At 40.9% G+C, this 22,386-nt stretch overlaps 1 protein-coding gene across 2 annotated transcripts in view; it reads left to right on the plus strand.

The window, feature by feature from the left end:
* Positions 1 to 22,386, plus strand: part of PLXNB2 (plexin B2) — a 164,755-nt gene that overhangs the window by 136,674 nt on the left and 5,695 nt on the right. For both annotated transcript variants that reach the window (XM_033161665.1, XM_033161666.1), the window contains exons 23-35: positions 55 to 284; positions 1,884 to 2,065; positions 2,993 to 3,059; positions 4,235 to 4,381; positions 7,757 to 7,913; positions 8,685 to 8,785; positions 9,613 to 9,697; positions 13,673 to 13,827; positions 15,711 to 15,871; positions 17,081 to 17,228; positions 18,580 to 18,644; positions 20,461 to 20,536; positions 21,943 to 22,017. In XM_033161665.1, coding sequence (XP_033017556.1) covers positions 55 to 284; positions 1,884 to 2,065; positions 2,993 to 3,059; positions 4,235 to 4,381; positions 7,757 to 7,913; positions 8,685 to 8,785; positions 9,613 to 9,697; positions 13,673 to 13,827; positions 15,711 to 15,871; positions 17,081 to 17,228; positions 18,580 to 18,644; positions 20,461 to 20,536; positions 21,943 to 22,017 — 1,649 coding nt within the window. The remainder of the gene's footprint in view (positions 1 to 54; positions 285 to 1,883; positions 2,066 to 2,992; positions 3,060 to 4,234; positions 4,382 to 7,756; positions 7,914 to 8,684; positions 8,786 to 9,612; positions 9,698 to 13,672; positions 13,828 to 15,710; positions 15,872 to 17,080; positions 17,229 to 18,579; positions 18,645 to 20,460; positions 20,537 to 21,942; positions 22,018 to 22,386) is intronic.

Raw genomic sequence — 22,386 nt, forward strand, 5'->3', positions numbered from 1 at the left:
GCTGAATCAATATTATATTTTCCACTTAAATCCGTAAAATGTTGCCTCTTGTAGATTTGATGATAGAAATGGAAGATCAGACAAATGATGTTAACGAAGCAGGAATTCCTGTGCTGGACTACAAAACCTATACGGACAGAGTCTTCTTCCTGCCATCCAAAGATGGAGAAAAGGATGTCATGATCACTGGGAGGCTGGATATTCCTGAAGCTCGGCGGCAAACCGTAGAACAGGCACTGAATCAATTCTCCAATCTGCTCAATAGTAAATCATTTCTCATTAATGTAAGTAAAAAGTGAAAGGTCCCTTTGTGTCCTTGAAATGCATTTTTGCCTGATATATATTTACAACAACAAAATTAGTCTGCATATTTTTGCCATGTATATTTTGCAAAAGGCTGTATGAATGATGTAAATAATATCTCAAGTTGTTTGACACTGCTCCTGTCATTCCCCATATGATATTCAGCTGCAATATTATTAGCTCCTTCCATGAACTACTCATATCCATTTTGATCACTGCACTAGCCATTCGGCGTGACAATAAATAAAAGCAGTGTTTTAAAATGCCTAGATCTAAAAAGTTATTTAAAATAAAATTTCAATCTGAGAAAAAGTAAAAGGTTATATATCTTATATAGATCATTTGTATCCTCTTTGAGACTTAACTGAGAAATGCTTTAGAAATCCATTTCTGCCTTTTCCCTTTAACAAATGATGTCCCAAACATATGCACCAAATGGCACTGTGATAGCTCATTTTTCAATGTAGTTTTATCGTATTGCAAATGACCAACACAATGCTGAATGGCGTAGTTAAATAAAGGCATCACTTCATTTGGAAAAATAAAAATAAAAATGCCAAGCTCCAGTTAGTGCTGTTGTGGTATATTTTGCCCAAAAGCCCTATTCCTACATTTACTCACATATAAGTTACTTACTGGGACGTGGATGGCGCTGTGTTCTAAACCACAGAGCCTAGGGCTTGCCGATCAGAAGGTCGGCGGTTCAAATCCCCGTGACGTGGTGAGCTCCCATTGTTCAGTCCCAGCTCCTTCCCACCTAGCAGTTCGAAAGCACATCAAGTGCAAGTAGATAAATTGGTACCGCTCTGGTGGGAAGGTAAACAGCGTTTCTGTGCACTGCTCTGGTTCGCCAGAAGAGGCTTTGTCATGCTGGCCACATGACCTGGAAACTGTCTGCGGACAAATGCCAGCTCCCTTGGCCTGAAAGCGAGATGAGCGCACAACCCCAGAGTCGTCCGCGACTGGACCTAACGGTCAGGGGTACCTTTACTTTTTAATTACAGGTAGGTAGCCGTGTTGGTCTGCCATAGTCAAAACACTTCTTCAGAAGTGTGCATGCACACGAAAGCTCATACCAAGAACAAACTTAGTTGGTCTCTAAGGTGCACCTGGAAGGAATTTTTTATTTTATTTTGTTTTACCTTTTAAGTTACTTACTTGTAGCAACAGGATCAGAGCCACACTTCTGATCCTAATTCTTTGCATCCCACTACTGTGCCGTCTCAAATCTTCATTGGTTAAATCTGAGAGGGGAACCTTCACACAAGTGGAAAACCCAATATGGTGGATTTCCTGCTCATTGGAAGCCCTTCTATGGAAGCAGCTGTTCATGCAAAGGGTTCCCTTTTTGCACATCCATGTTCACCCTACAAAGGTTGAGGGTGGTGCAGCAATAGGGACACTACGCCAGAAGTGTATCCCTGTTTCTGTTTCTGTACATGAGGAAACATATAAATATGGACCCAGTGATTTGTCTTTTTGGAATTGCTTACAGAATGAATGAATGAATGAATGAATGAATGGAACAAAATTCAGTTGCTGAATCACATACCAGATGTTTTTGTGTTTTGTTTGTTTAGTTCATCCACACATTAGAAAACCAAAGAGAATTCTCTGCCCGTGCAAAAGTGTATTTTGCATCTCTCTTGACTGTGGCTTTGCACGGGAAGCTAGAATACTATACAGACATCATGAGAACCTTGTTTTTGGAGCTGATGGAGCAGTATGTTGTGGCCAAAAATCCCAAACTGATGCTCAGAAGGTAAGGAAGGTTTCTTCAGTTGCCCAGTTTCCATTGAAGTAAATGAAATCAAACTCCCGTCATTTTTAACAGAGCACAACTTATTGTGCCTGTTGCCTCCCTTCTCAAATACATCTGTTACTATTTGTGCATTGGGATTCTAAGAACTTTAGTATATGTTTGAGAATGTAAGAGTAGGGCTGGGGAGGTCTGGGTTCAAATCCCTACTCAGCTATGAAGCTCATTTTGGTGACCTTGGGGCCAATCATTACATGTCTTTGCCTAATCTACCTTACAGTGCAGTTCTGAGAATACCATGGGAAGAGAAGAACCATACATATTTTATCCTGCCCTGTAGTAACATCCTTCCAGTGAGGAATGTGATGCATGTTCTCCTGTCATATGATAGAGAGACAACCAGAGTTGTGACCTATGGTTTCTTCAGCAGGAAAAGTATCTTCCTCTGGACATTTCTCTCAGATAGCTACATTACAGTGAAGACCCCAGAGGTTTTTTCTGTGGCATATTTGTTAGAGCAGTTAATTTAGTACTGATTGAACAATATTCTTAGGGTGCTTCCCTATCGTTACTGGTATCAAAATACATTCATCTATTTTCAACATTATATTAGAAAGTAGAACTTCACATTGAGGACTGCATGTCTTAATCTACTGATTTGGCCATGCGCCAGGAAGACACCAACAAATTAACACTTAAATGGCTAAGGGGAAAAAAGAATACAACATCCTAAGTACCTACTACTACCATGTTTGCTCACAAAGTCAGTGGCAGTGCACCTCACAAAACGTGCCTATGACAAATCTACATGACATTATTTGTGTTGGGTAAGGAATATAGGAAAGATTCTGGATTTTAGCTCTTGACAAATACATGAATTCAGGCTGCACTAGCCATGTAGTTCAACATTTATTTGTTCACTTGTTTCAGATCAGAAACTGTGGTGGAGAGGATGCTTTCTAATTGGATGTCAATATGTCTATATCAGTACCTCAAGGTAAAGTCTGAAATGCATGCACACTTTACACTTGCTGTGTTTTGTCATAATAACCAAACCACCGTTTGGTGTTACAAATAGGCCTCAGACTCATGTACTTCCACCTCCCTCGTGGGCAAGGATGAGTCCCAGCAAACCATAGTTTGGCCTGCAACCCTTGTTTTCAGGCATCCATCATCAAATCTTTATTGCGGTCATAGACCAGCATAAGTAGGGTGGAGTACAATCATTTAGAACAGGCATAGGCAAACTCAGCCCTCCAGATGTTTTGGGACTACAACTCCCATCATCCCTAGCTAACGGGACCAGTGGTCAGGGATGATGGGAATTGTAGTCTCAAAACATCTGGAGGGCCGAGTTTCCTATGCCTGATTTAGAATCTGTAAAACATTTTGGAAATCTAAAAGGTTTTAAAACATAAGGTATATCTAAAGGAGTATAAGAATCTAAAAGAATCTAAAAGAAGGGTTAGGAGCATTAAATGGATGTGGGAGAGCATAAAAGGTTAGTATATAAAAGACTATAACTATCAATTTAGAGAGCACTCTGATGTGAGTCTTCAGTAAATCTAGTTTGTGGCACAGGTCATCGGTTGTTTTCAGGCAAGTGCAAACCATAGCTTACTTATTTTTAGATAAAACTGAAAACTATAGCTTCCAGGGTGAGAATATGTGAACTTCAAGTGGCAGGCTACCAAACCCTGCCCACACATTACAGGTCCACTTCCAGCCTTCTTGCAGTATAATGATCTAAAGGACAGACCACAAGTGCATTTAGGGGAACAGGCTTGGAAGCCTCCCTACGATACAAAACCCAATTGTGGCGAGGCTTCTAAGTGCATTCAGATTAATGTGCCTTCAGACCATCATACTCAACCCATGAGGGTCAGAAGCAGCCAGGACATGCATAAATGTAAGTTGAGTTGCATGCCTGATTTGCCAGCTCCTCACTTTCAGCCCACATGCCTCAAACTGCATTAATATGGCTTATGGTTTGCAGCAAAATGGGATCAGAAGTTGCTAATCCCCGCCTGCAAGAGGAAGGATGGGAGGTGTGCGCCTGTTTGTTCTCATAATGTCAGGCTAGGGTTCTGTGTTTGCTCAAACACTGCCACTGTTTATCTGTCAAAACATAGCTAATATTGACATTGTCTTACCTCACCATTTTTTTTTCAGGACAACGCAGGAGAACCTCTTTATAAGTTATTCAAGGCTATCAAACATCAAGTGGAAAAAGGCCCTGTGGATGCTGTGCAAATGAAGGCCAAATACACACTGAATGACACCGGATTGCTGGGAGATGATGTAGAATATTCACAACTGGTGCGTAACTTTTATAGGCATTTCTTTCAGGAAACTGGTAAAATGGAATCCTTCTGAAATGCATCATTCCCTATTACCCAGCTGGTGTGGGGTTTTTTTTGTTTTGTTTTGTTTTTTGTAAAACATAGATAATGGAGAAGTGCCATAGGGCTGAAAAATAACGGTAAAGTAATTAATTTTGTTGCCCTGACTTGAACACAATAATTTGACCTGAAGCCTTTGGTATTTTAGTGGATTAACCCAAAGAAGAAAAGGTAATGGCATTTTCAAATGTGAAGTCTCTCTTCCAAAAGAATAAACACAAATTAACAACTCAGAAGAGTTGTGGTGGCCATTGACATAGACAGTTTTTTTAAAAAGGGGGCCAGATAAATGAGACATAGTAGGTCCCTCAATGGCTGTTAGCCATAATGGCCTGATTGAATCGAATCTCCATGTTCAGATACGGTATGCCACTGGGTGGAACAAAAGGGTTGATGCCTTCATTTTGGAGCTGTGAAATTCTGGGGAGTACCGATCACAGACGGACCCATTGATCTGATCCAGGAGAGTTGTGTTTAAGCTGCTCCTTAATCTGCTGTGAATTTAATAATGTCCTAGCTTTGCGGTCTCTCTTCACCCATTATAAATTGCATTTCCGCCCAGATTCTTCTAACCCACATTCCATAAGTAGCCAGCATGTTCTGCTCAACTCCTTTACTGCCTTCCCCTCTGCTTCCAAGCAGAAGGCCCAGATGACACGGCAGGAGTTGTGCTGTTCATACTGGCATGGTTAGGTTTGGTTGGTTTTTTTTTTAAATCCCTCTTGAGAAGTTGGTTTTGGTGAGAATTCCCCCATTGGCTGCAATGGGGAGTTTTCCTCTGGATTCAAGTATTCGCTTCAGAGGAGGGATTAAAATTCTTTAGGCCTGAAGCATGGGAGGAAAGGGTTAAATTCCCCCCACCATGCCTGCATGATTTAGTTGAGATTCCTGCACTGCAGGGGGTTGGATTGGATGACCCTTGGGGTGCCTTTCAGCTCTACAGTTCTGTGATTCTGTACAAAGGCACATGCTGCATCGCATCTCGTTCGGCTCTGACTTGCTTATGAAAGATTTAAAAACGTAGTGGATATGAACAGACCATGGGGCTGGGCTTTGCAGAACTGTGCTGTCATATTCTTCATCTAGAAAAATCACACTGCTGGGGAAATTCTCCCCAAGTTTATTGGCATTACTAGAAACGATTTCATTTTGTTTGGCAGCGAGTTGTGCAATGGCACAACTGTGGCATCAGAAGAAAGTTAATAAAAAAAAACTCTTAAAGTGCTGTTTGAAAGCACATTTAATATATTTTTCAGGAAAGAGAATGTTGGGGGGGGAGTATGGGAAGAGCAAGGAGTGTGTAAGACTTTTAGACATAGTATATAACTGTTCAAATCTTGACAGTTTCAAGGGGAAAGGGGAGGGATATATTTTAATAAAAGAAAAATAAAACAGCATGGGAAAACAGTCAGCACTGCTGTTTTGAGTGAACAGAAGAGTGCAACCAAAACTCACCCCATACCTCAGTCTCTTTATGCTGTTATAAATATATGGCATGTATTAATAGATATATGGAGCCCTGAACATCTTTGGTCCAGAATGCCTTAAGGACTCCCCTGAGCCCTTATATCCCAGCTTGATAGCTGAGAACATCCAGAAGGATGTTGTCCACCATGTTACAGAAGCCCAGCCGACCTCAACTAGAAGTTGGGCGTTTAATGTCACCATCCTGTGCCATGGAATACTTTTCTAGCCAAGATTTAGTAGGAAAACCCACGAAGGACTTCCAGGCATCACTTGAAGCTGTTTACGTTTTCTTGATTAGGCATGTTAATGATTATTTGGATTTTTTTGGATTTTTTTAAAACAGCATTTTATTGACTATATTGTATACCCCCTTAATATTTTTTCTTGAATTGGTAGTATATAAATAATTATATAAATCAATAAAAAATAAAGAGGCTGGGTTTTTCATTTCACTATTTGATTGGTTACTAACATTCGTGGGTTGGCCCACATACTGTCTAACTCCAAAAGTTTACTTAGGGACCCATCAAGTCCCTTTTGGGGTTTCTTTCTCTCTCTCTCTCTCTCTCTTTCTCTTTCTGCCTCCCCCTCTTTTATTTTTAAATGACCCACTCTATTCTCTCAATCTGTTCTTCTACCCCACCAGTTCTGTTCTGCTTGTGCTGAATAACCATTCAGCATTGTGTCTATGGGTGGAAGACGGGGGGCGGGGAACATTGCCACATCTATTTTCTTGGTTATTAGAATTGCGTGCTTTCCCAATCCTTTCGGTCTGAAAACCAGAGGACCCTAATAGCAGGAAAAGTAATTGCTAGCAAAGTTAATTACCAACATTAATCTACCATACCATTTAATCGGGTATGTATAAATTCTTCCTTTCTTGCCAATATGATAAGTCGCAGTCTTGTGGGTCCAAGGTCAGTATTTGGGAACATTCCCTATGCTAGTTCAGTGCAGCCAGAACCCTTAAATACTGTATAGGGATAGGGAAATATAGGAAATACTGCTTGGTTAATCCAAAACTGTAATTTGGAATGAAACTCATACTGATACATATGCGAGCAGAAAAGGGTTGATCAAGATAGCTTTCTAATGTGATATGATGCCAGTTTTCTTGCCCGCCCTTCACTATGAGGTATCAGGGCAGGTTATAGCACATAAAAACACAATACAATTAAAGCTGCAGTGAGATCAAATAATATCAAAAGGCCAACACATAACCACCCAATATATGACTCTCTAGACTAAATGTGCCACATGTAATTACAGGCTTAAATACCTATTATTTAAAATTGATAGGTGCTACATGCTTGAAGATTCTGTAGTCCTATAAGAACAGGAATGTCTCCGGAACCAGAAAAAAAAATATTTCCAACAACTTCACTGTCCTGACAAGCACTTTCTCTTTTGTTTTGAAAGTGCAATAAATTTTAAAATTGTGGATTTCTTCTGTTTGAGACATTCATTATTTAAGCAGCCACAGATGGTAGATAGTTCTAATAACTTGTATCTGTTTGAAACCTGCTTTTAATAAGTCCCCAAGATCCAGTACCAGTAGTATAGAAATGCACTGTATTGAAGAAGAATATCCACTGAAGGCCCTTTTCTGTATACTCAGAATAGGGAAAATGGTGTGGAGACTAAAATGGCTTATTGACTCTCTCTTTTTCTCACCTTGTCTTTTTTTTATGGAGATGAGAACATACAAGGTTTTGTACAGGTGTCTAAATTTTGATCTTTTAGAATTAATAAGCAAGTACAAGACAAGCATTGATTTTCCCCCCTTGTCTAATTTGTATAACCCATGTTATTTCCTACCCTTCAGACTGTGAATGTGATTGTACAAGATGAAGGCACAGAATCCGTACCTGTAAAAGTGCTCAACTGTGATACTATTTCACAAGTGAAAGAAAAGATCATTGACCAAGTCTATCGAAATCTGCCTCATTCGCATTGGCCAAAGCCTGATAGTGTCGTTCTTGGTATGTTTCAGTTCTGTTTGTTTTATTAATGCCATTTAATAAATACATTGGTGTCAAAGAGGGTACTAACAGGAAGGACCTAGATTTAGCAAGCTCTTGTACTCTTGTTCTTTTATATTTGTATTAATTAATTATTTTAAATATTGACCTATATGGAAAACCTTCGGTTTAGAATATTTTGGACCTATTCACAAATGAGTAATCCAACCTAACAGTCTATAATTCAGTTTAGTTGTTAATGGAACAAAGGTCTGTTAACAGGTTTGTTTCTTTGTTTCATACAAATTATATACTGCTTGGTTTAAAAACAACAAGAACACCTCAAAGCGGTTAAGTGATCAAAAGTAAGCTTACTCATCATGACTAACAAACAGAAATGTCTTAAAGGAACTTCGTCTCAGTAATTCTGTACATGTGTTCTGAAAAGCTGGACCCTTAAATAAACTGTTCACTTTGCTATTTACGTTATGAGTCACTGTTCAAGATTTTGACTATTTTTACAACACTGTTTTTAGGGAGATGTGTTCTGGGGTAAATTACTGCATGCAAACTAGTTTCGCATTTTTCATATTTTGTTCAGGAGACGAAGATGATTTGTTTTTCTTTTAAAGCAGGGCTAATTTGGGGGTAGGGTAGAGAGCAGATATTGGGAACCTTTGCAATGCTTCAGTGGTTTACTAAATGGAAACTCATTTCTGATGTGAATTATGTTTAGTTGCACACCAATACAATATACAATGTGTTTGTTGTTTTCTCGTAATTGCTCCTCAGAGTGGCGTCCAGGCTCTACTGCACAGATACTCTCAGACTTGGATTTAACGTCCCAAAGAGACGGCAGGTGGAAACGCATCAATACCCTGATGCACTATAATGTAAGGAAGTTGTTAGTATCTGTTGATTGCTTTTTAGTAACACAACAGCTTTTCTTTTAAAAAAAAACTGGCTGAGACAATGTGTACTCCTTCTCCTATCAAATCTATGAGTAGATCTTTTCTGTTGCCTTTGTAAAGGCCAGACTATAAATCCTAAAAGGTTCCAAAAATACGTTGACATTTGCTGCAACTGGGCGATTATGGAGTGCCTCATCAGTTAGGAGAACAAGATGCAGCCTCTTTTGAAACCAAGGCATATTCTTTCCTCGGGATAAAAGTCAGCTTTGTATATTGCCAGTACTCAAGACTGACTGTCAATTATGCCCAAGGCAAGATGCGCTTCCAGTAACACTTTCATACTTCACGAATGCAATGCATCTTCTCTGCTCTTTAGTGAGTTTCAGTTTCCCGTAGTCAAAGAATCTGAAAGATTGAATTTTGAGTTGCGCGATGGATTTTTCTTATTATTAAAAAAAAAAAAGTCACTAGATTATAACTCTTGATTCTCTGACACAGCATCTTTCCCAGCTCACTTCAAAGCTGGGCACAGCTTCGTGTACACAAATTGATGTATATCTGGAGTGGCTCTTCCATTATGAAATGAAGGAATAAATCTTTTTGTCTGCAAGAGCTCCATGTGGACATCTGAACGAACAATTTAAAACGATGTAAGGAAAGAAATGAGTTTGTGAGGGAGAGTGAATTGATCCCCCCCCCCACATACACACACACATTGTAAGCACTGTTGAATAGGAAGTAGACGTTTTGCAGAAGTAAGATTTATTTTGGATGTTCATAGCAATTCCCTCTTGTGTATTTTCTTAAAGGTACGGGATGGTGCTACTCTCATATTATCAAAAATGGGGGTCTCCCAACAGCCAGAGGACCATCAGCAAGACATGCCGGAGGAAAGTGAGTATGATCTGTTGCTCCTCTTAAGGCTCCAGAAGAGCACTCAACACATTACCAGTGGGTAATGCTAATGTTGCCCTGTTCTGATTTGGCCCCCATGGCTAAAGCTCTATTTTGCCATGCAGGAACAGAGTGGTTTCATGATTGCCAGTAGTACCTTGTTAAGAGATCATAACTGAAGTCCTAAGGATATTGATTTTTTTAGTTAGTTAAATTTTCTTTTTGCACCAGTTGTGCCCATTTTTTTACTATGTGCTTCCTAAACACATCAGCTGCATCATTCAGATATTTGCATGCTGTTCAATGGTCCTGCCCTTGTGGTTTTTTGTTTTTTTAAACATTTACCATTATTACTACTTCATACCATTTTCTTCGAGGGATATTCCAGTGGATATTCATTCATGGAACTAATTAGAGTCATTCTAGTTTAGCATCATCAGTGCTCAGCATCAGATGCTTCTAGCATTCATTAGGCCCATTATAGAATGGGCTAGAAATTTGTGCCTATGTACAGGCACTCTGGTTTTTCCCATTTGGTTTTTGAAGCTATTAAAATATCACTGAAATATTCAGCATTATGAAGACTTGGGCTGTGTCAACTCCAGGGGACTGCAATGTGTCTTATACTAAGCTCTGTGTTGATGGACATTATAAGCACACCCACTCTAGTGAAGTTTGTGCCAACCTAGGCTGAGGATCAGGAAGTAGGTGTGGCTTCTAACTACATGCAGACCAGAGACTACATGATTCCTCTGGTGGTATGGAATTTAAATGCACAACTTGTGCAGAAATAGGCAGTGCATTTTGTGATGCATCCCAGCAGGTTCCTTGTCCTGGTGTCTGTCAGTGGGAAGCAGGCTGAGTTTTAAGCCTGTTGGTCAGATAAATCTTCTGCATTTTCAACATCTGTTGTTTTTTTTTTTTTCTGTGTGGGCAAAGCCTAGAATATTGGGTATTAGCATTCATTCCTTATCTGGGACCCAATATGATGAGGCTTTTTGTCCTCTGGCTCCTACCATGACAAGGAACAAGTTGGAGAGAGGACACTCTCTCTAAAGGTTCTTTGAAGCTGGTGTGTCAATACAATTTCAGTTCTTTGTGGAAAGTAGTTACCTGGTTTTTTTTATGTGTTACTGCTTTCTAAATGTGGTTCCTTAAATGCAAATTGATAATAAAAAGCCTTCCAGAGTTTGTCAAACAATTTTTTAAAAAAGTTTCTATTCTTTTTGGGTTACATAAATAAAATTGAAAATGAAAAAGTAGGTTTCTCGGGTTGGTGTATAGATGCACAGATGAAAATATATCTTGAAACCAAGAGGCCCTTTGAACCAGGATCTACTTAGCGATAGACTAAAAGCAGGAAATTCTGATAACATGTATGCCGAGAGCTGTATCAGGTAGCAAAAATGATCTATTGAGTTTCAAAGATGAAGGCTTCCAACCACTCAGTGCCCTTTTCTTGCACAGGAAATAGCTTTCAGGGGAATTCTGGAAAGGCAATATTTCATTCCTAGCTAATGTTTCTTTTCATTAGTGCTTAGGTCTCTTAGAATTATCCAATGCCAGCTTGTTTATTTGGAAAGCTATAAAATGTTAGAGAGACAGTGCAGAGCTAGAGCTTGCACTGACAATGATTTGTGGAGTTCTTTGTTGCGTAAAAAGAGAAGAAATGTTCCCCCACCCCAGAAAAAAAGCAACATGCTGTTATGAGGCCTGAATACAGAGCCCACCTCTGCCAATTTTGCAAAAAATAATAATAATAGTGACTTGAACCTATGCTTAGGTTTGGCTTGTTTTTATTGAAGTCATTTCATATGAACCTAGACTTTTTAAAGTTGGTTTCCACTAATAATATACAAAGAGAATGGATTTACATCTCTTTCCAAAAAATGTTGAACAATGTCCAAATCCTTTAGAAATAGTTCTGCTTGCCTTGCTTGCTTTTTCTAGACAGTGATGTGTTAGTTGATTATAAAGTCTAGAGAATTAAGTACAGTAAAATTTTGCATTGCCAAATGACATGATGGAATGAATGGGAGTTTCGCAAATGTGCAACTTCTGTGGCATTCCTGTTCTTTTCAGTGGGACTTAAAAAGAAATTAGCTTGATTTACCCCTAAAAAAATTTCCCCATCTCAGTTCACAATTAAAGATTGGTTAGTCTGGACTTTCATCAAATTCCTTATCCTGTCAATGCTCTTTATTACATTGGCAGTAATAAGCAAGTATTTTGTGTAGCGCTTTAGGGTGCTCAGAATGCTTCACGTACATTACGTTGGTAGCCTATATCTTTGTAAGGAAGATTGGTATTATCACCATGTTGTGTACTGTGATTCTGAGATAAAGCAGCTTTTCTAACACCGTCTTATATTTGAAGAGGAAACTTGCTGGCATCTCCCATCACACCAGGTCCCCGTAATCCAGTAGCAGTTAGTGAGGTGGCCCAGATGGCATTTACTGTTGGTGTGTTGTGGGTATCAAGGAGTTAACACTCTGTGCTAGGTGGAAATGCTGACTCAGCATCATGTGATGAGTCAGCATCATGAGAGTGGGGAGCTGTTTCATTGGTCTATAGCCAGCTTGTATAAAGAGGTATGGTTATGGCTAAACTTGGCCCTCCAGATGTTGTTGGCCTACAACTCCCATCACCCGTAGCTAACAAGACCAGTGGTCAGGGATGATGGGAATTGTAGTCCCAAAATATCTGGAGGGCCGAGTTTGGCCATGCCTCACTTAAGAAGCTTGCTTTATAATGTTGCAAGACTGAAACTGGAATAAAGCCCTACTTAAAATACAGCTTGACTCCCGAGTGCTTCATGGGACCGCCTCTCCTGGTATGTCCCACAGAGGACCCTAAGGTCCACGAATAATAATAGCTTAAGGGTCCCAGGCCTTAAAGAAGCCAGATCATCCTCCACCAGGGCCAGGGCCTTTTCAGTGATGGCTCCGACCTGGTGGAATGCTCTGTCCCATGAGACTAGGGCCCCGCAGGACTTGACCTCCTTCCGCAGGGCCTGTAAGACGGAGCTATTCCGCCTGGCCTTCAACTTAGCCTGATCCTTCTTCCTTTACCCTTCCCCTTTTTCTATGAAGAAACCCTACTGAGACCCCACATTCATTTTCTCCCGTGGTCTCCTTGCTGGCCCTAGCAGGATTAATCTGGCCAGTTAGCCCTGGTGATGCCACATTTATGTTGTATTTATGCTTTTTTAAACTTGTTTTTAATCAATGTTCTTATGTTCGGGAAGGGCGGGGTATAAATAAAATTATTATTATTATTATTATTATTATTAGTATTTATTATGTGGGGCTTCCATACATCGCGGCATTGGGCAGCTCATTGCTGCCCTCCCCATGCCTCTCCGCAACAGGCCAACATCTCAACCTCCCTGGAAATGGTTAAAATTTGAAAGTATGCCTAGGAGAGGAAAAGAGAGTGAGGGGAAACAAGCCCAGGTGGGGAAAGTTCTGACAAGCTAAGATAGAATTTAGACTTATGCAGAATTTTGATGCACACATGGGACAAGCAAGAAGGGACAGTTTCTACATCATATACATGGATATCGCTGAATGTGCCACACTCCAAATCCCATTAGATAAATGGACAAATCCTTATTGTTGCTGGGAATAGGAAGCTCCCGCTCATATAGAAGCCTGTACAGGAGTTGCAATTCTGCACCGGAGCTCTAGTAGACTGCAGTTGTGTTTTAAAGCATTGTTTTTTATAAGGTTAACTCAGCTTCTTCGCTTTGGCAAATATGACCTGAGCAAGTGCGTTGAAGAACAGCATCAGCACATTCGTTAGTTCGGCACCTTCCTGTTTACGAAATGCAAATAATATTAATTACAGGCAACTAAATATGCAGATTAGCCACAGTCCTCTGGCACATGATTCATGGCATGGCAATCGGCGAACGGCCAGTGGATTTAGTTTAAATGTGATTGTTTTGAAATGTGTCGCTTTTGCTGTTTTCAGGGCGTGCATTGTTGGAAGAGGAAAATAAGATCTGGCATCTAGTTCGGCCGGCAGATGAAGTTGATGAAGGCAAATCAAAACGAGGAAGCATGAAAGAGAAGGAGAGAACCAAAGCTATTACAGAAATCTACCTGACGAGACTCCTCTCTGTGAAGGTAAGATTGAGAGATCAAGTTAATTGTCATCATCTCTAGGGGGGTACTCTTAATTTGGGATGTTAAGTGTAAATAGTGTGTGGAATCCTTCTTTAGGGCTCAGCTTTAATTTAAAGAGTCTGTATTTTTAGTTACATAAATAATACACTTTGTGTTTATTGTCAGAGACATTAGAGGTGGAAACCCAGGATTGTCTTCGCAAAGATGCTTGCTATTGGCCAGCACATACGACGGTTGAAACATGACAATTCCTGAGGCACCTCAGAGCTAGTGAGCTTATTGTGCTTTGATTTTTCACAGAATGAGGAAGTCGCGATATTTCCCAAATTGTTTCTGTGATGTATAAACATTTGCATAACACGTATCAGCCACTGTTCTATTTGCCTGCACTGACACTACGCCTCTCCCCTTTCATGCCCCTGTCAGTGGCTGTGCTCCTCCTCCTCCTAACATTAAGTGGCCTGCTAGCTTGTAAGCTTAGAGAAGTTAAACGCAATACAAGTGTGAGGTGAGCTCAGTGCTGTTCTCTGTTAAACTCAAAGCATAACGAAGCCAACTTGACATTTAATTTGCATTTCTGCCTCTAGTGGCCTTAAATGTGAGCTGTCCATATTGACTTCCACTGTTGCCATCATCTGAAAACATCTGGCTGGTGGGGAAATGTGTTCTGCAGATTGCGTGAACTTCCTTAAAGCAAAGCTGTGGTCTGAACCACTGAGCCTATGGCTTGCCAATCAGAAGGTCGGCGGTTCAAATCCCCGCAACGGGGTGAGCTCCCGTTGTTCGGTCCCAGCTCCTGCCCACTCAGCAGTTCGAAAGCACATCAAAGTGCTAGTAGATAAATAGGTACCGCTCCGGTGGAAAGGTAAACAGCGTTTCCGTGCGCTGTTCTGGTTCACCAGAAGCAGCTTAGTCATGCTACCCACATGAGCCAGAAGCTGTCTGCGGACAAACACCGGCTCCCTCAGCCTATAGAGCGAGATGAGCGCCGCAACCCCAGAGTCGTCCACGACTGGACCTAACGGTCAGGGGTACCTTTAACTTTACCTTTAAAAACACAAGAGCCCTGATCGATTAGAGCAGACTCTTCTCTAGTCCAACAACCTGTTCTTATGGGGACCAGCCAGATTCCTATTATTATTATTATTATTATTATTATTATTTGCATACTGCCTTCATTTGAAGACCTCAGGGTGGTTCACAGCATTAAAATACAAAATTAAAAACAAAATGCATAATTAAAAACAAGAACAAAACAAACCCATAACCCACCCCCTCCCATAAACACATTTATATCCTGTGGCAAGCAGGTTGGGATCTTGGATGCTCTGCATCAAGTTAAAATCCAAAAGTAGTTTCCTCATGTTAAGCCACAAACAGGAGTCTATAAATGCAAGGCTTTATTATAATTAGGTTACTAAATCACAAAAGTCCATGCCAGTAATTACCAGAATGTATCTGGGAAGCATAATTATAAGTGTATTACTCCGCCATCAGTTCCCTCCTATACTTGTCCATCTATTTCAGAGTTGGGCTTTTTTGCATTCCCTGAGCAACAATACCGAAATCCCCACCTCTTTAAAACAGGGTAGAGAATTGTGTTTCCAGAGCTCCCTGGACCATTTCTTATGGCTGTTCATTTCATGTTGTTCATAAGAGCATTTACTACCCATTTAGAGATGAAAAATGCTGCACTTCAAGCTATTGTGATTCCTTGGTCACTTGGGACAGAGGCCTGTAAAGTTGACTATAAATCAGTTTAGAAAGCATTCTTGCAAATTTGAAATAATATCCTTGAAAATGCTACACTTGCACTATAACCTGAATTTTTAATGCATGTATGTATGTTTTCTCTCCCCCCCCCCTCCTTAATTTTCCATCAGGGTACACTTCAGCAGTTTGTAGATAACTTTTTTCACAGCGTACTTGACTCAAAGCATGTTGTGCCACCAGCTGTGAAATATTTCTTTGATTTTCTTGATGAGCAAGCGGAAAAGCATGATATCAAAGACGACGATACTATCCACATCTGGAAAACGAACAGGTATGAACTTTCAGGGTTCATGGGGAGAAGTGGCTGAAGAAGGCAATTCACTAGCAACATTGCTTTTTATTGCTGTAAGCCAGGGCTCTCTCTTTACCAGATGTGGAAGGGGAAAGTGCTGCAATTCAGTCAGAGCTCTCTGGTGAGAATAAGAACATCTTGTTCTATTATTTTTAATATAATAATAATAATAATAATAATAATACCCTGCCCATCTTACTGGGTTGCCCCAGCCACTCTGTGCGGCTTCCAATGTATATAGAAACATAATAAAATGTTAAACAGTAAAAAAAAAAAACTTCCCTATACAGAGCTGCCTAGGTGTCTTCTAAAGGCTGTATCTCCTTGGCTCAGGGGTCACATAACTCCATACCCTCCAACATTTCTACGATGAAAATAGGAATGTCCTAAGGAAAAGTGGGACATTCCGGGATCAAATCAGAAACCAGGACGGCTTCTGTAAATATGAGACTGTCCCTGGAAAATGGGACACTTGGAGGGTCTCTGTCTGTCTGTATCTATCTGTCTATAATAGATGGTTCCTGGATCATAACCACTGTTTCAAGCAGCTGCTCTTTATGCTTATATTGCCCCAACCACAGTCCTCTAAAACTGGGGCAGTGACCCTTAAAATGAAGGGAAACACCAGAATGCCTTAACAAAGCTGCTGAGGGAGAAGGGCGAAAGCTTTAAAACAGAGCCAGTTGTAAGGTGTTCCCAGCCCTGAAAAAGATAGGTGGGAGGACAGAATATGTAGGAAACTTAGAAGATATATGTGGCAGCTTTACTTTTCGATGTTTACAAGGATGATTTCCCTGTTCTTTCCGAATCTGAGTTTTCCTATTTGAAGTGGTATACCCCAACAGCATGAAGGTTAAAGGATCTCCTTTAGTGCCAGTCTTATTGTTGCATAGGACTTGCCACAAAGGAATACAGCTTTGCTAAATACTCATTCTTGGGGTTCTGGGGCACGTAGCAATGTGTCTTTTAGACTAAACCTCTCAAATTGTGTTTTTCTTCTTAATGTACCATGCAGAAGCACACTGTGGATACTGATTCACTTAGAGGCTTAAGCATATAATCAAACTGAAAATAATGTTGCAGCAATTTTAAGCAGAGCAATCTATTTTGCTTGCCAGGGCCTCATTTTCTACACTTTAACTTCACTCCTTAATAAGGGCCTGCATTATTTCTTTGCTTGCTTCACAGCTTGCCGCTTAGGTTCTGGGTAAACATACTGAAAAACCCCCACTTCATCTTCGATGTTCATGTTCACGAAGTAGTGGATGCTTCCTTGTCAGTCATCGCACAGACTTTCATGGATGCTTGCACAAGAACAGAGCACAAATTAAGCAGGGTAAGTGTTTTACATTCTGCTTTGTGTCTGCGCGAGAGGGAGAACGTTTTAAGTACATTATGATAGACAAAGCAGTAATCATAGAAGATAGTGCATAGATCAGTTCATTTTGCTTTTGCTTGTAAGGATGATTATATTGTTTTGAAGCTTCTGCGAAAGTTCAATGTTTAATCTCTAGCGACATATTCAAAAGAGTTGTTTTCTATTGCTTTTAGAATAACAGCTGATTACTGTTCGCAACTTATTTTTTTATCAATTAAAGGTGCAAATTGGTTTTTGAAACTTAATGGATGTATCTCCTATCATCCTGTTCACAGCACTGTATCCACAAGGCCTGCCCATCTTGGTACCAGCCAGAGAGGCACATTGTGGCCTGTTCGGCCAATGAGGCAGACCCTTGAAGTGCTCTGCATCCTCATACTTGGCGCAGGGATGAGGCAATGTCAGAGCCCTATTCCAAGGCTAGTTGGCCTTCTCCCCACACCCTCTTATTCTCTTTGCAGTCCCTGCCCTCCCAATGACTTGTGACTTATTGGTCACTTCAGTGTGGTGTAGTGGTTTAGAGCGGTAGACTTGTAATCTGGTGAACCGGGTTCGCGTCTCCGCTCCTCCACGTGCAGCTGCTGGGTGACCTTGGGCTAGTCACACTTCTTTGAAGTCTCTCAGCCCCACTCACCTCACAGAGTGTTTGTTGGGGGGGGGGGAGGGAAAGGAGAATGTTAGCTGCTTATGAGACTCCTTCGGGTAGTGATAAAGCAGGATATCAAATCCAAACTCTTCTTCTACTCTTCTTCAGGCCTGTGTAGGTTTTTTTTTTGCTGTTCAACTTTCTGGGTTGCTTTTTCACCTACTCTGCGCTGAATAGCTTGGCACTAGATGGCCTGCTGTGATTTTAACTAGATTCATCTGGTCTTTGATTCAATTATTTTGGCCAGTTGGAGAATTTCAGCCTGGAGAATCCCCCCCCTTTAGGCACGTTTCAGGGTCCTGGACTTACCCGAAGGCTTACTCTGTGGGCTCTAGGGATAGAGACTGCCCTTGAAGCTAAACAGCTTCATGGGCCTGGAGTTATGAGATCTCAGGGGGAGAGGGGAATAGTATAGGCCTTCCTACCAACTTTCATGCTGTGGCCTGAGATCGGGATGCAGTCTGGACTGCCATGACTCTGGTTCCTCTGGCCTTTTTGCTTCACATGTGACAAAACCGACATATGCCCACAGTCTGCTTTCCAAATGTTATGGTAGCATACACACTTTAATTTGTAGAAAATACACTCATGTAAATAATCTCTAAAATCCAACACATCAATTGCACCTGAACACTCAGCTCTGTGTCTATCATCTTTTCCTAGGATTCTCCGAGTAATAAGTTACTCTATGCAAAAGAGATCTCGACGTATAAGAAGATGGTGGAAGAGTAAGTAAAGGGGGGGTTGTTATTGTACCTGGGCTTTTGTCACCAAGAAAACAATTCCATTTCATCATCACTTTAGAACATGTTCATTAAAAAATACTCCATGTATTAAACCGACACAGTAGAAAATGAAGTGGTAAAAATAGTGGTAACATCTCATTGGACAAAGGAGGACTGCATGTTCTGCCAATAATAATGCTATCCTTCACAATGGCCTTTTCCAACCTGGTTCCTATGGACTATTGCAGGTTCTATCCCCATACAGGACCAGCTATATATTCCTGCATTGCAGGGAGTTGGACTAGATGATCCTCAGGGTCCCTTCCATCTTGATTCTATATGACTAGAACTCTCATAAGCCGTGCTGGTTGGGACTAATGGGACTTGCAGTCCAAAACATCTGGAGGGAAGATTGCTATATAGTGAGAGTTCCAAGAGGAATAAGTCTAAGGGCAAAGACATACATATAATTCACACATTCACTGCATTTCCCTACCCCCCAGCAAAGAATGTACATATAAAATGGTACACTGGAAATAAAAATCTGCTTGAATTTTTCAAGACACATCGGTGAAATGATGGACAGAATCCAGTTCGCCCTAGATTAATCAAATGCGTCTACACACTCTTATTGGGCTTGATAACCACCCATTATTGCCTGCTATCCAGATGTCAAATCAGATATTGCAACAGCTTTATATGCAGTTTCAAAACAGGTATCTGTTTAATCAGACTGAATGAAATCAGGCATAAATGCTTTCTCCAAGTTAATGAACTTGTTAAATTGTTTTTAAACCTTTCAATCTGGGGTTAATTTTGTGGTTTTTCACCTTTAATTTTTCAGACTAGTCTCTCCCCCCCCCCTTTTTCAAATGTGGTTTTTATAATGTCCTATCCAGTGAACTGCATTACAGAAGTTGAAGAAAGAATGTTGAGAAGTATTTCACAAGTGCTAAATGTCCTGTAGCACCTTAAAGGCTTAACAACTTTTTTTTTGTGGCATGGGTTTTCAAAGGCTAGAGTATAGGTCTCTGGTGACATTTTTCAAGCTTGATCATTGGAGCTGTCTGTTATACTTCGGCTTGCAAAAGCTATACTTTGGTGTATTTTTAAATTCAGTATTAATGATGAAAGCAGATTTGGGGGGTGGGTGTTTGCAAGATCCTTCATTTAGAAATCTGTTAAAAAGGAAGATGAAAATATACACGCTATTCCAGTTGTAACACTTCCTAACTTCCAACTATTTCTGACTATAAAGTTTAATTCCTCGCCCAATACTTCTAACACTGCAATGTTATGCACAGCTACACAGGACTAAATTCCATTTAACTCAGTAGAAGCATTTTGTGGGATCAGACTGTAAGAAACACTGAGCATTTGCCTCTTTTGCCAGCCTTGGCATTTCTCAATAATGAGGCGGGTAATCCCCATGGTTCAGTATACTTGTTGAACATGACAGAAGTTGGGCAGCAGTGCAGAAGCAACCATGTGTATTGAAGCACAATCTAATCTGTTCAGGTGCCCTCAGAAAATTTTGCTGGTTTGTGCTAAGTTGTGCAGTGTGTGCTTCCTTTCGCTCATGGGTTGTTGAAATCAATGGCAGCAGCGCTTTGATGGATTAAGCCAATTGTGTGTATAAGCAAAGAAGAAACAAGAGATGCAGATCAGATCGTTTCATACAGAAATTTGCAACTTCGTGAGCACCTCTGGTGATGTTGTAGTTATCAGAAAAATAAAATTGCTGCAAAGCATAAATGCATTTTTAAAACGATGAACAGCATCAACTAAAAATTGTTGTTTTGGTTGATTTTTTTCCTAGTTATTACAAAGGTATTCGCCAAATGGTACAAGTGAGTGACCAGGACATGAATACACATTTAGCAGAGATTTCTAGGGTAAGTATCAAATTGGAAATCTTACTTTGGGAATACAGTAGAACCTCGTGTTACAGACGGGATCCATTCCGGAGGCCCGTCTGTAACACGGAACTGACGCAAGCCAAAGCGACGCGTCTGCGCAGCTTGATTTAGTGCTTCTGCGCGAGCAGCAAAACCCGGAAGTAACCCATTCTGGTACTTCCGGGTTGTCGCGGGATGCAGCACAAAAACATGTAACCTGAAGCAGACGCAACATGCGGTATGACTGTAGAGGCATGAAGCTCTGGCATTTGTGTGCCCGCCCAATTAGAACTTCTGCCTGTCCAGTGGAATCTTTTGAATTATTTTTCCCCATACAATTATGATATATTATATTGCGTTGCTTGTGAATTATTGATTTTAAAGGATGCTCAAACATTCTTTTAGGGTGATTCTCCCCCCGCCCCCCAATGTTAACAAAAGCGATGGGATTTCTAATAGCTTAGTTGAATAAAAGGGCTCAAAGGAAAAAAGGTTCGTGGGGAAAGATGCCACAACCATAGTTTCAAATTGGCTTCATTAAGGGAACTTACATGTGGCACGTCCTCAAGAATGCAGTGGTACCTCTGGTTAAGTACTTAATTTGTTCCAGAGGTCCGTTCTTAACCTGAAACTGTTCTTAACCTGAAGCGTTACTTCTGGGTTAGCGGAGTTTGTAACCTGAAGCGTACGTAACCCAAGGTACCACTGTAATTTAAAATTCAGTTCGTGCGGAGGCTTCGGTATCGTCTCCTTCACTCCAGTTGGTTAAAAGACATTGTAAGAGATTGCAAAAGGATGAAACTCACAAGGAACATGTCTAAACGTCTTCTCGTGTTTTTTATTGGTTTAGATATCAGCCATATTTACAGGGGATAATGCTGTCGGGGGCTATTCATCATGATGGCACTATGCCTCTAAAGCCCAGTTGCTGGTGACAATCAGCAGGGAGAGGGCTATTGTCCTCACCACTTGCTTGTGGGCTTCCCAGATGTTGGCCACTGGTTGGTGGACTAGATCAGCTTTTGGTCTAGTCAGCTTTTTGATTCTACAGCACTCTTGTGTTCTTTGGAGCATTTGCCCGCATGACCTGTATAGACATCTGGATTCAAACCTGCTCCAGATTACTGCTTACCCCTTTCTATGATGAGGAAAGCAGCATGGTTGGCTGTAACAAATCCAGCAGGAGACCTTGTCGCGGTGGGGGGGGGGGTGTCGTCCTGAAAATTGTCAGTTTCACTTCCTCACCAAGCCAGACAGCTATTAAAAGATTTGCGTACCAGTGCTGGGATATGGAAAAGGGATTTACATCGTGTCTGGTGTTCCTATATATATTTCATTGGAGTTCTTATGCAGTCAGAACGGTGCCCTGACGCATTCCTTTTTCTTCTTGTTTTGTTTAATAGGCACACACAGACTCATTAAATACCCTTGTGGCTTTACACCAGCTCTACCAGTATACTAACAAATACTATGATGAGGTAAGTTTCCACTGTCAGAATGGCTTTATTACGCTGTAAAAGGGTCACCACAGCAAGGGAAAAGAGCCAACAGGCTAATAGACTTTGGGCACATGATTTCCTAGCTTACCTGGTGCTTGACCTTTACAGGCGCTGTATTTCAGATACACGGGGGTTGGAGGGGCAGGTTGGTGCTGACATCTTTGGGGTTTGCTTAGAAGGATCCAAAGTACTGGTGGTGCTGATAACAAAGGTTACCCAAATTAGTGAGGTAGGAGAGCTGGGGGGGGGGGTCACATCTAGCAACCAATAGTACTTGGGTAAAAGGTAAAGGGACCCCTGACCATTAGGTCCAGTCGTGTCCGACTCTGGGGTTGCAGCGCTCATCTT

This window comes from Lacerta agilis, chromosome 10 (genome assembly GCF_009819535.1).
Source record: "Lacerta agilis isolate rLacAgi1 chromosome 10, rLacAgi1.pri, whole genome shotgun sequence".
Lineage (NCBI taxonomy): Eukaryota > Metazoa > Chordata > Lepidosauria > Squamata > Lacertidae > Lacerta > Lacerta agilis.